The sequence below is a fragment of the Panicum virgatum genome, chromosome 2K (assembly GCF_016808335.1).
Source record: "Panicum virgatum strain AP13 chromosome 2K, P.virgatum_v5, whole genome shotgun sequence".
NCBI lineage: Eukaryota > Viridiplantae > Streptophyta > Magnoliopsida > Poales > Poaceae > Panicum > Panicum virgatum.
Window position 1 is genome coordinate 50,585,826 of NC_053137.1, and position 13,374 is coordinate 50,599,199.

At 39.4% G+C, this 13,374-nt stretch overlaps 1 protein-coding gene across 2 annotated transcripts; it reads right to left on the bottom strand.

Annotated features, from left to right (window-relative positions):
- Positions 1–6,556: 6,556 nt before the first annotated feature.
- Positions 6,557–12,754, bottom strand: LOC120683353 (cinnamoyl-CoA reductase 2-like). 2 transcript variants are annotated; one of them, XM_039965440.1, is made up of 6 exons: positions 12,595–12,754; positions 12,311–12,480; positions 11,983–12,168; positions 11,638–11,800; positions 7,029–7,218; positions 6,557–6,906 (listed from the first exon to the last, which is right to left on the bottom strand). In XM_039965440.1, exons 1-6 carry the CDS (start codon positions 12,737–12,739, stop codon positions 6,711–6,713), a joined length of 1,050 nt encoding a protein of 349 aa, XP_039821374.1. In that variant the 5' UTR covers positions 12,740–12,754; the 3' UTR covers positions 6,557–6,710. The 2 variants fall into 2 exon arrangements, with proteins under 2 accessions (XP_039821374.1, XP_039821368.1); XM_039965434.1 differs by having other exon boundaries at positions 12,311–12,754.
- Between the last annotated feature and the right edge of the window lie 620 nt (positions 12,755–13,374).

Below are 13,374 nucleotides of genomic sequence, written 5' to 3' on the forward strand. Positions count from 1 at the left end.
TCACTAAAGGTTAACGATGGCCAAATCCGAAAGGATATATGCTATTTCTGCAAGAAGAGTGGTCACTATAAGAAGGATTGCCTGAAAAGAAAGAGTTGGTTCGAAAAGAAAGGTATGCATTATGTTTCAGTATGCCTCAAATCAAATCTTATGGAAGTGCCTAATAATACCTGGTGGTTAGATACTGGCGCTACCACTCATGTTTCACATATTACACAGGGATTCCTTTCGATCCAACCCATAAGAAGAAGTGGTCAATTCTTGTATATGGGGAACAGAATGAAGGCACGAATTGAAGGAATTGGGACGTACCGTTTGATCCTTGATACTGGCTATCACTTGGATCTAGAAAAGTGTCTTTATGTTCTTGAGTGTGCTAGAAGTTTAGTTTCTGTTGCAAAGTTGGATAAGTTAGGATTTAAGTTCGAGATTGGACATGGTGTGTTTTCATTATGTAAGAATAAGTACTATTATGCATCTGGTGCTTTAATAGAAGACTTGTACCGTTTTAATCTTGATGTTAAATTTGCTGAATCCTTGTTTAATATTGAGCAAAGTATTGGTAAAAAGCGCAGTGCCTATAATGAGAATTCAGCTTTCTTGTGGCATAAAAGACTTGGTCACATATCCAAATAAAGAGTGATGAGGTTAATAAAAAATAACATCTTACCTCAGTTGGATTTTACTGATTGGGACATATGTGTAGATTGCATTAAAGGAAAGCAAACCTCACATATATCAAAGTATCCTGCTACAAGAAGTACTGAATCATTACAGTTAATACACACTGATATATGTGGTCCTTTTGATGTTCCTTCATGGAATGGTGAAAAGTATTTTATCACTTTTATTGATGATTTCTCACGATATTGTTACTTATACTTGCTGCATGAAAAGTCTCAATCTGTGAATGTCTTAGAGATATTCGTTAATGAAGTTGAAAGGCATCATGATAAGAAAGTTAAAGTGGTGAGATCTGATAGAGGTGGTGAGTATTATGGAAAATTCAATGAAAGTGGACAATGTCCAGGTCCCTTTGCGAAGTTCCTCGAAAGTCATGGTATTTGTGCACAATACACAATGCCCGGTACACCTCAACAAAATAGTGTGTCCGAAAGGCGAAACCATACTCTAATGGAAATGGTTAGGAGTATGTTGAGTTATAGTTCTGTGCCATTATCCTTGTGGATGCATGCATTAAAGAGCTCAACATATTTATTAAACCGGGTTCCTAGTAAGGCGGTTCCTAAAACTCCTTATGAGCTATGGACTGGAAAGAAACTCAGTTTAAGACATCTTCATGTTTGGGGTTGCCCTGCAGAAGTAAGGATATATAATCCACATGAAAAGAAGCTTGATGCAAGAACCATCAGTGGTTATTTCATCGGCTATCCAGAACGGTCTAAAGGGTACAGATTCTATTGTCCAAACCATAGTACGAGAATTGTAGAATCTGGTAATGCTTGATTAATTGAGAATGGCCAATTCAGTGGGAGTAATGAACCACGAATTGTGGAGATTAAATAAATTCAGGTGGAAAATTTGAGTACTAGTATTTCTGATACTATGACACTTGAAGAACCGTCCAATAATACTCAAGTGCAAGCAGAAAAGGTTCAACCAGTAGAAACCACATTAAGAAGGTCTACAAGAGAAAAGAGACCTGCCATTTCAAATGATTATGTGGTATACTCGGTAGAACAAGAATGTGACTTGAGTATTGATAAAGATCCACTCTCATTTAAGCAAGCCATGAATTGTGATGATTCTGAAAAGTGGTATAATGCAATGAAAGAAGAGTTAAAATCAATGGATGACAATAAAGTATGGGATTTAGTTGAATTGCCTAATGATGCAAAGCAAGTCGGGTGTAAATGGGTCTATAAGACCAAGCACGACTCCAAAGGCAATATTGAGAGATATAAATCCAGACTTGTTGCCAAAGGTTACACTCAAAAGGATGGCATTGACTATAAAGAAACCTTCTCCCCAGTTTCAAAGAAGGATTCTTTAAGAATCATTATGGCTATGGTGGCACATTTTGATTTAGAGCTTCACCAAATGGATGTAAAGACTGCCTTTTTAAATGGTGATTTAGAAGAGGAAGTATATATGGACCAACCAGAAGGCTTCAAGGTATCAGGAAAGGAAAATTTAGTGTGTAAATTGAAGAAGTCAATATATGGACTAAAGCAAGCTTCCCGACAATGGTATATTAAATTTAACGATACCATTACATCTTATGGTTTTGTAGAAAACACCGTTGATCGGTGTATATACATGAAGGTCAGTGGGAGCAAGTTTGTTATACTAGTTCTATATGTTGATGATATTCTTCTTGCTGCTAATGATGTTTCTTTGTTACATGATGTTAAGAAATATCTCTCTAAGAACTTCGAAATGAAAGATATGGGAGAGGCATCCTATGTAATCGGAATAGAAATATTCCGTGATAGAAAGCAAGGGCTATTAGGATTGTCTCAACAAGGATATATCAATAAAGTTTTGGAGAGATTTAGAATGGACAAATGCTCATCCGGAATTGTTCCAATCCAAAAAGGTGACAAATTTAGTGCAATGCAATGTCCCAAAAATGACTTGGAACGGAAAGAAATGGAATCAATTCCGTATGCATCAGTTGTTGGGAGCTTAATGTATCTCTCAACTTGTACTCGACCAGATATAAGTTTTGCTGTGGGTATGTTAGGTCGATATCAAAGTAATCCTGGAATGGATCACTGGAAAGCTGCAAAGAAAATTCTTCGGTATTTACAAGGCACCAAGGATTGCATGCTTATGTACAGAAGGTTGGATCATCTTGATGTCATAGGATATTCGGATTCAGACTACGCCGGATGCGTTGACTCAAGAAAATCTACATTTGGATATATTTTTCTGCTGGCTGGAGCAGCAGTGTCATGGAAAAGTGCGAAGCAGTCCGTCATTGCTACTTCCACTATGGAGGCTGAATTTGTGGCGTGTTTTGAAGCCACAATTCAAGCATTATGGTTGCGGAATTTTGTAATGAGATTTAATCTGGTTGACACAATATCATGACCAATGCAAATTTATTGTGACAACACCGCAGCTGTTTTCTTCTCCAAAAATGACAAGTATTCGAAGGGAGCAAAACATATGGATTTGAAGTTCTTGACAGTTAAAGAAGAAGTACAAAATAGAAGGGTGTCAATTAAGCATATCGGTACTGAACTCATGATAGCGGATCCGCTAACCAAGGGGTTGCCGCCCAAGACTTTTAGTGGCCATGTCAATAGTATGGGCATCACAGCTAAGTCCTTGTTAGCTTGATATACATGTATATGAAATGTTACCCTGACATTATGAATTCTATAAAGGTTGTATTTGTACTTCACTTATTCACATTATAGTGTATACAAGTATTGTTTAGTGAAATAAAATTAAAGTAAAGGGATTATGATTACTTTTTATTAAAGTGACCTGATTTTAGTTGTTCGTGATACATGGAAGGAATCTTGTCAATATATCGACTTGAGACCGCCATGATCCCTACAATTTATTTCGTCTTACAGTTGACTTGACATATTTACTATAACGAGCGCATATAAAGTATTGATAAATAATCAAGTCAGTACATTGGCCAAGTGGGAGATTGTAAGATTATTTTAATCTTTAGTGGCCAATGTAAATAATAGATTAATTCTAGTATTAAAGATTTAGTATGATGGTTACTAAATATTATTAATTAGAATTATGGGTTTTAATTCCCTCTTCTCTTGCTTAATTGAGTCACTAATGAATGTGTGTATATGCATAAAATATGCACTATCACCTGTGCATTGATGATGTGTGTTGACACGTACGTGAACATGTATTAGTGGTAACTGGCCGGTGCATTAACGTGGCAAGTACTTAGCGGTTGCATGCACAAAGCAAATGGACGCCTGTACGTTTGGCTGTGGATGTGATTGGCAGGCGTCTGTTGCGGGTTGCGGCTGGCCGGTTGGCTGTTCGCTGGAAGGTGTCTCTTGGCAACAGGCATGTCTCTCGCAGGGCCGTATTTAGACACGTGCGGGCCGTGCGACCGCACAGGACCCTCGAATTTGAAAGACTCCCAAAATATTAGATATACATTAGATATAGTCATGTAAAGACTTTAATTTAATTGATTGTTGATCCAATTTATGACAAAATATGGCCCAAATTGCTCCTAAAAGATAAATCATTGTAGTCGTATCACTTGTCACTTCCTTTTACATGAGTGCTACTCGGGGTCACGTGTGTGATCTCGAGTGGACCTATCACAGCACCACAACCTCTCCAGGATTCCATGTTTTGAACTTAAAATCGGCCTAATAAACCAGGCCCCTCAATGCTTTGTTGCTAGAACAAACTTTTTTTTGGAAAAATTTTTTGTTGCTCAAACAATAACAATTGTTCCAGTAATAAAAGAAATTATTCTGGAATAAAAAATAGTTATTGGACTTTTTGTGATGATTTAACTGTCAGTCACACGTGTGACTTCTAACATTTGTACTTTCACACAGCACATCGAGCTTGCCGGCTGCTATCGCTTGGTATTCGCGATCCTGCACTAGGCCACTAGGGCCCACTCCATTGTTTCGCACAGGGCCCTCGAATTTGCCGGTACGGCCCTGCTCTTCGCTAAGTATAAAAGCAAGTCAGTTGCTGGTTCATTTTGGGAGTTTTGCACATCAACACAAGCACAGCGCACGTTCATTTCTCTGATCCATCCAGAAGGCATGACGGTGTAAGACAAAGAGAAGAAGAAAGACATCAAGAAAAGGTTGCAATATGGAGCAAGGTGTGTTTGCATATTTTGATGAAAGTTTCCATGCTTGTTGAATCATATTGTGCCGCAAAGATCCGCATTATCGTGACTACTATTTTTTTCTAACACAGACGTCCCAGGAGGAGGCCGGTGCGACACGCACTGCAGGCGCAGGCGCGCAGCACTCAGGCCAAGTGAATCAAGTTTGGTGCTTGTTGTCTTTCGACTTTTGAGTCCAGGGAACGCTGCCGGCAGGCAAGCTCAGCAAGCGGCCGGCGGCAGCAAGTCATGCGTGCGTGGGAAATTAGGGAGCGGAAACCTGCCCGTCTGTAGCAAGTCATCGATGCCCATTAGGTGTTTGTAGCTATGCCAGATAAGGTTTTTATCTACTAATGTGAGCACTCTTGTTATTGTTTAATCTTGTTTAGTGTGTTAGACTAGTTTATTTTTGTGCCCTGTTAATAGTATCTTTTTCTGATCAAGTTAGTTTTGCTTTTTAGCGCTTGTGTTAATTAAATCTTTTTAGTGCTAAGCAAAAAGGTAAACAAAACAAAAATTAGTTAGTTAATGATCTTGCTTGCTAGTTTTTATTTTCTGTCCTTCTAGCTTTCCTTTTACCTGTGCACTAACCTTTTTACGCGAGTTTTTGAGATGCGTTCTTTCCAGTGCTTTTGCTCCTAGTTACTTTCATGCGCTTGTGCGTGTGTGCGTCAGTGTAAGCTTTTCACCGTTTTGCTTCCACGTGTATGTTCCGGCTTCGTTGTATGGGTATTCCTTGTGCCCATAGCCATCCTGTTCACCCCCTCTGATCCAATATTCCGTCCTTCACAGCTCGGCAGCTTTTCATGCAACGATTGCTAACACTGGCACAGAGGTATATGTTCTGACTTCTGAGCAGGCTACCGTCGCATGGCCAAGAGTGAGTACTGAATACGTCTCGATCGACATTGGCTGCTCGTCAGTGGTCACAACGCTCTGGGTATTCATTTCGGATGCCGAATGGTTGTTGATCAGATACAAAACTGGACCATCTGGACCCATATACAATATTCAGAAATGAATGAACATGCACGGAAATTGGAATTCTACAGTACAACTGTACAAGAGGTCACCCAATGACGATTCAGCTAATCAAATTCTTACTACGATTCCTCACAAGTAGACTGCCCAAAAAATATACAGTGAGAAGCAATCACGTGCTGCACGCCTGCACTGTTGCCAGTCAGGTGCCCATGGTTCACGTAAACCACATACAGTGACTACCCTTACTGATCTTAGACGACAAAATTGAAGACGTGTGGTGCGGAGGCGGCCACGACGCCGTCTCCGCCGACTACCTAACGCCGCCGGCCGGTCGGGCGCTCTGCTCCCGCGCAGCCCGCTGCCGTTTAGCATCTTTCAAGCAAGGGGATCGATCACTCGGAGAGGAGCAGCTCCAGATTAGTTGCTGAATTTACATCGAACGAGCTGTCAGCTGTGCTCTCTTGCATACATCTCCCTCCTGGTTCACGATTTTCAGTTGCATTACTCTGTCCAACTGTCCAAGGAATAACAACCAGCTTTTCCTCCGACAGTGCGTCAATGGACTGATGAAGTGATGATCTGGGTGTGTCATGCTGTGCAGGTTGTCGAGCACAGCCGGACGGAATCACATCTCGTCATCCATGAGAGCATGTAGTTTTAGGACTTCTGTTGCATACGAAGGTTTTCTGTTACCCGATCGATTCAGTCGCTGTGGAAATTGAACGTTCCGTGGTAACAAGCACGCAGAGGAGACAAGCTGACTGTCCAAATGCAGTTTCTGGTTCTAAACACCACGACATGTATTTCTCCTACGTATTTCCAGAGAAAAAAATTATCTTGCAATATAATATTGTCATCAATAACGTTCTGAGCTTATAATAAGATAAAAGTAGTAGATGTAATGCATAGCTTCGCTTCATTTGTCAGAAGCATAATGAAAAATATGAGGAAGACGGCAGGTGCGGCCCTGCACGTCCTGCACAAGCCCCGCCTTCTCGTAGTATTCCACGCTGTCGCACAAAGTTTCCTCCATTTTCCTCGGTCTCCAGCCTAGATTCGTTAGTTTCTCCGATGTAACTCCCGAGATTGCAGATACGTAGTCCTTGTCGTCGCTGCAGCAGAGAGATGCATATTTTTTTAAGATTACACAGTACAACTAAGACACATATGATATAACTGTAAAGGGTGATGAGATAGACATTCAAGATCAGACAATTCGGATATCGTTACTCACCACTTCACATAATTGTAGTTAGGATAGGCCTTCTTCAGCAAGTTCACCATGTCTTTTGTGCTGATCCGATCTGGCGCACAGATGTGTCTCCCAGATGATTCCACTTTCTCGTAGACCAGAAGCAAACCATCAGCCACATCGCGGACATCAACTATGTTCCAGGGCACATTTTTCATCACACTAGGACCTCCTGTAATGACGTTAATGGAATTTCAGTCGTGTAAACGAAGCTGTTGTATTGTACCCAAGCATGAATTTGCGGGGATGTCCAACAGCAAGTTGTGTAATTATTCAGTTTACCGACTCTGAACCGAAGTTTCATAATCAAAGGCAAGAAAATCATCACATGCGTGTAACTAGCAAGGTGGCCCACGCAAATAGCGCGGGTATCTAGCTTTTCTACTAACCTTTGGTATCTTTTTAAAGTTGAAAAAATAAATTTTGTTTTGTTGTTTCAAGACCAAGTAAATTCTTAGACCATCAAAGTTATATCAAGGTAAATCAAGGCTAAGGTAACCTCACAGGATAATCAAGGTCATTAAATCATCATAAAATTCAATGATATTTATTCCTTTATTTTTTTTAAAACTAAAGTGATATTTTTTATAAATTCTCTTATTATTTAAAACTTATTTGTATTTATTTGTTGTACTCAACGAATGTCTCATCGGCACGTCTATTTTTATCAACTATTTATAGTCTTTCTAATTTCAATATCTAATCAACCTAAACATTTTTCCATAGATCAATTGATTAGTTCACATAGATCAAAGTATTTATAAGCATTTTCAAAAAGAATATATTAGGATTATAATTTTTCTCATTACTAAACCATCATTCATTTAATGTAATGCCTTACATAATGCCTATCTAAATAGCATAATACATACTCGCAACCCTCGTGCGCAAAGCTTCTCCCGTCCATATTCTCTTCCTACCCTTTCTACTATAGCTCACCCAGATCCCATCGCTTCAGGCCCCTTCCTCTTCTCTTCCGATGTCTCGCCGGTGGAGAAGAGGGAGGTGAGCCGGTCCCTTTCTCCTAGTATATATGTTGGTATATTATCTATGGTCTGTTGTATTCAGACAGGCGTTCTGTTGCCGTGCGCCACCACTCCCCTACAGCTGTGACCATTTCCGGTGCCAATGGTGTCCTCATCATCTTCTCCATTGTGGTGGCTGCAGGACGAAACCAAATAAAATTTCCTTCCCTCCTCGTCCTCGTCCTCCTCCTCCTTCTTCCTTTTTCTCCGCCCAGCCGCATCTCCTCACCGTTCTCTGTTTTCTCAATCCCGCATGGTTCTGCTCCTCCAGTTCCTCCTCCTTCCTCTTCTCTCTCCAATATTTAGAATTTTTTACTCTAGAGTAATAGATGCAAATAGTTTTGTTTAGACATGTAATTATAATTGAGACATGTGCTATCTATGTTTTTTCTACTATCATATTCTATGGTGTTTTTTACATGACTTAATAGAGAAATGAGTGCCTTTGATAGAATCATATCTTTTGGTATTTACTGAAACTATTTTAATATTTACTTTTGACATGAGTATTTCCTTTTTAATTTTTATTGGTGTTACACGATTTTTGTAAGTGTTTTAGTTACAATGCGTGATAAATTATCCCTAGATTTTTACAAAAAGATTTAGGTGTGTTGTTCAATATATACCGCTAAAAGTAACAATATACTTTATTTTCTTTGTCCTTCAATCACCCATTGATATAACCCCATATATGTATGCCCCCATATTAGCTTTGGTATAGCTATAACATGGTCATGGAAGATGACCCACACATGATGGTACACGTCTTTTTCTCTAGTTGAACCCTACCTGTGGCTGCTATACACTGTATGCATGTGAAACATCAAATGTTTTAGATGCTTTGTTCTAGCTCGCATCGGCACTCTATCGTGATTGCATCATCTTTTCTCTCTCATAAATGTTTGAATCTCAGTTATCAATTAATCACAATGCTTCTCGTTGTTGTTAGTGGTGGTAGTGATACTATATATACTTTTGTAATAGCAACAGTGTAGTCTGCGTAAGGTAATGCTCAACCTGGTGAATGGGTTGAGATTATGTTGTGGCTGCACCATTGTGCTATCATTACCATGCTCTATTTTTTCATACCCTTGTTAGTACTATTGCGCTTTTCAATTCTAGAGAGTCTTATTAGCTCATTGCTTTCTAGATTGAAATTGATTCTTAATAGTGTAATTCTTTTTTATATTCTGATTGTACAATTATTCTCTATGTATATGCTGCGACTAAATTTATTTTCTAACAAAATACTATTTTTTTCTCCATGTTGGTAATTACCCAGCCATCTTGTGATCTAACCATGCTGAATTTTTTCTGTATTTCCTTTTGATCATAGTTCCACATAAGCTGCTGCTATTAAGTTGTGCTTCTCTATGGCTGCCTTACTAATGTAGTCATGCCTACAAATTTTTCCACAGTGCACATTGTCCAACTTGGCAATTATTTTCCTCCATTACGTATCCATAATGCAGTAAGCATGCTAATGTGCAGGGTAAATGACCTTTAAATCAAGCTAAGGCAATCAATAGATTTTAACCATGTTTAAGCTTTAATTCCAAAAACTATATACCCTTAGATGTGTCTCCAGGACAACGAAGGTTGTAGTTAAATCCTTTTTATTGTAGGAATCACGTACGTGTGCTCTGAGCATCGGTTAAAATCACAAATCGACTTGACTCTCCTCTTTTCTTACAACTTTCCATCCATACAGTGGGTGCTGATAGTGCATGTGCTTACTTTTGATTCACCAGCAAGATGAGGCGACTGAATTAAACTATTCAATCATGATAATTGAATCTTGATCACATGATTAAAAAGATTCTACGAATAGGTCATATTTTTAGTTAACGTGGGAACATAGAAATCCAGGTTGATCAAGACACCTATTAAGTTTGGAAAAGAAAGAATATTATTTAAATTTCAATTTTATATGTGTATTTATTAGTTGTATTTGATATAGTCTATTTGAGTAAGTATAGACCCGTTGGATTTTCAAAAAAATCCAATAGTGTAACTCTTCTCTTTTTTTGGTAATTTCTAGATCCACTCAGTGAACGTGGTGGCTTCTTATTTTTTTAATTTTGAATGGGTTAACTTCTAATTTTTTATTTTTCTGAATCTAAATTTAGTTATCTACTTATCGTATTCGGTATGGAATCTTTGATCATGTCCTAAATTTTCTTACTTTTTTAAATTTAGAATTATCTATTTACTAATTGTTGGATCAAGTCCTAATTTTTTATTTTTCAAATTCTAAATTTAGCTATCTACTAATTGTATTCGGTAAGTACACTTTGGTATTGTCCTAATCTTTTTAATTTTGAAATTAGTATTCACTGGGTTAAATGCTAATTCTCATATTTTTCTAATTTTAAATTTAGCTATATACTAATTGTATACAATGGAAAATCTTTATTTTTATCTTAATTTTTTATTTTCCAAATTATCTATTTACTAATTATGTTTGATATAGACTCTTGAGTTAGTTTAGATCGTTACATCTTCGTAAATCCAACAGTATAAATTCCTCACTTTTTAGATTAACATTAAAATTTTTAGACCCTCTTGACGAACACGGTGCATTATTTTAACACTTTTTTATTAATATAATAGATAGATTATACTATTTTTGAGCTATTTCCTTCCTAATTTGTTTCTTAATCGCTATACAAATTAACTACTAGTTTTTTTTATTTTATCTAATTGTTAGTCATATTTGATATGTACTCTTTGGTCAAATATTAAAATCTTTATATTATTATAGTTTTACATCATGTAAATAAAAACTAATAGAGTTCATATTTCTCTTTTTTTAATACAATCAACAGTTCTTTGTTTCAGAAGAAAAATAATAAAGTAATTGTTTGGTGTTCCAAGTTGTTCACTACTACATTGCACAGAAAATCACATGCCACAAGCAAACCTAACCTGCACTGATCGAGCTTGAGGTAATAGCTAGTACTGCCGCAGATCCGACCCGATCCAACGATCCTACTTTTGGAAGATGTTAATCGGATGGAGGATGAATCTAGCATGAGGCGGGTGCTGCTGCTGCATGGGTGATGACTGATGACTGATGATACGTGAGGCTGATGGAGCCTGCTGCTGCAGGTCCGGCCGCGGCCGCTGCGTAACGAGCGGCCTGATGTATTTGTCGAGCGACGGAAGATGCATGCGCGTCAAAGCAGGAGAGAAGTGGACGGCACGCTTGCTTCTGCGCGGCTTTTATCTTTCGGTGCTAAGCCAAGCCGCGTCTGCATAGCATCGTATTGCATATGTGTTATATTTGGTGCGGGCTCTTCGGTCACATACTAATTTTTCTTATTTTTTAATTCCAAAAGCTATTTATTAATCATATTTGATATGGACTCTTGAGCTTTTTTACACCGTTAGATCTTTATAAAATCTGATGGTGCAAATTCTTCTCTTTTTTAGATTAATGTGGGAACTTCTAGACCCTCTCGACAAACGTGGTGGTTTCTTTTAACACTATTATATTAAGATAATAGATTATTCAAATAATCGATAAGAAATAGTGGAAACTAGCAGAAATATATACAGCCAACCTTTCATAATGTAGATGAGTAATTCGCTCGTAGTATTGACCACTGGGTGCAGCAGCGGACCTAAAACGATACAGGGGCAAACTGTAACAACAGTCAGCCCATTCTTCTCTCCATACTCCAATGCTGTCTCTTCAGCAATTGTCTTGGCAGCACTATAACAGTCCTGGGAGCAAAAGTAGGTTAGTCATAGTTTGGTCCTCCCTGGCCGATTAATGAGCAATAAGAATTGATTATAAAAGATATGAACACTAATTTTCCTTTTAAAAAATACTATTTACATTTTTAAGGGCAAAAACACTGTTTATGTTAGCAACCGTTTAAGGAAACTGAATCTATATTACTAACCTCATTTTTCATGCATAGATTTCTGTCCGACCAGCAGCTCTCGTCTTTCAATCTACCTTGGGGCCAACTCGGATTAAAATGAACAGCAGCGGTGGATGAAACCACAACAACTTTCTGAACATTATTCGCGGAGCAAGCCTGAAGAACATTCAGACTGCCTTTGACAGCAGGAGCCAACACCTCTGACTGCACGGTGTACTAGGCATATGTTTATAAGCAGTAAAAAACTTTTTATACTTATATAGGACAAACGGTTCAGAATGCATCTTATTATTAGCAGGAAACCAGTGAATTCTGGCCGTCGATAAGCATCAAGATTGGTACTTGCCTCAGGATCGAGGACCTTATCCGCGGGCACAGGGGAGGCAACGTGGAAGACCCCCTCGCACCCGGCGACCGCGGCGGCCAGCGCGTCCCGGTCGAGCACGTCGGCCTTGAACAGGAGCAGACTCTCCGGAGCTCCCTCCACCCGCCGCAGGTGGGTGTTCTTGGGATCACCTGGAGCAGAGCCCGCACGCGCCATGCATGAGTCCCCAACTTCCGACACACGTCGGCGGATCACGGCGAGCGAGGCGGAGGCGGAGCGGCGTGTGGGCGGCGCAGCATGCTTACTTGGGTCGCGGACGGTGGCGTGCACGGCGTATCCGCGGGAGAGGAGGAGCTTGACGAGCCACGAGGCGATGAACCCGCCGCCTCCGGTCACGCACACGCGCCGCGGCGGCGGCGGCGGCGGCGGCGGCGCCGACGCCGACGCCATAATGCAGCCTCGATTCAGTGCATCCCCCACAGGTGGGATCCTTTATTCCATGTCCTTCCACTAGTCCACCAGCGCAAGCCGACGAGAAGAACACGACGATGAACCGATCAGGGAAAAGATACCGAACGCACGAAAAAAAAAATCCAGGAATGCCGATCGCCGGCTTTGAAATCATCGCGATGTTTCTCTCTGCCGCTTGATTGGTCGGAGGTTGCCGGCGAAATTTGCAGCCTCAGCGTCAGTTGACAGATTGTCAAATTCCATGTCCGGAAGTCCCAGCCCATTCTTGATTCCCTCCACATATAGAAAAAACAGCTGCCGCCAATGCACGGCAAGTGGGGATTTTTTTTAAATAATATTATTTGAATATTTAATTGCAGAAATAAATGCGGGAAACAAAAAATTGCAAATATTGGTGACAGAGTCACTTATCGGCTTTTGACGGGTGCAAAATATTGTAAATGAGAAAAATGTATCATTGGATCATATCTGGAAACAAGTAAAAAATATTTTGATACTCTATTTCTATGCGTACATACAGAATCGGAATGAAAAATAGGAAAAAAAATAAAATTTGAAAGGAAAGGAAGTTGAAAAGTAAAATAGTCTAGGAGATTGAAAGATATATAAAAAAA

Coding starts and splice junctions, on each gene's coding strand:
- LOC120683353 (XM_039965434.1), bottom strand. CDS start 12,739: ATGGCGTCGGCGTCGGCGCCGCCGCCGCCGCCGCCGCCGCCGCGGCGC. Junction 11,801..11,982: donor ATCTATGCATGAAAAATGAG/GTTAGTAATATA, acceptor TTTTGCTCCCAG/GACTGTTATAGTGCTGCCAA. Junction 6,907..7,028: donor AACTACAATTATGTGAAGTG/GTGAGTAACGAT, acceptor TCTCTGCTGCAG/CGACGACAAGGACTACGTAT.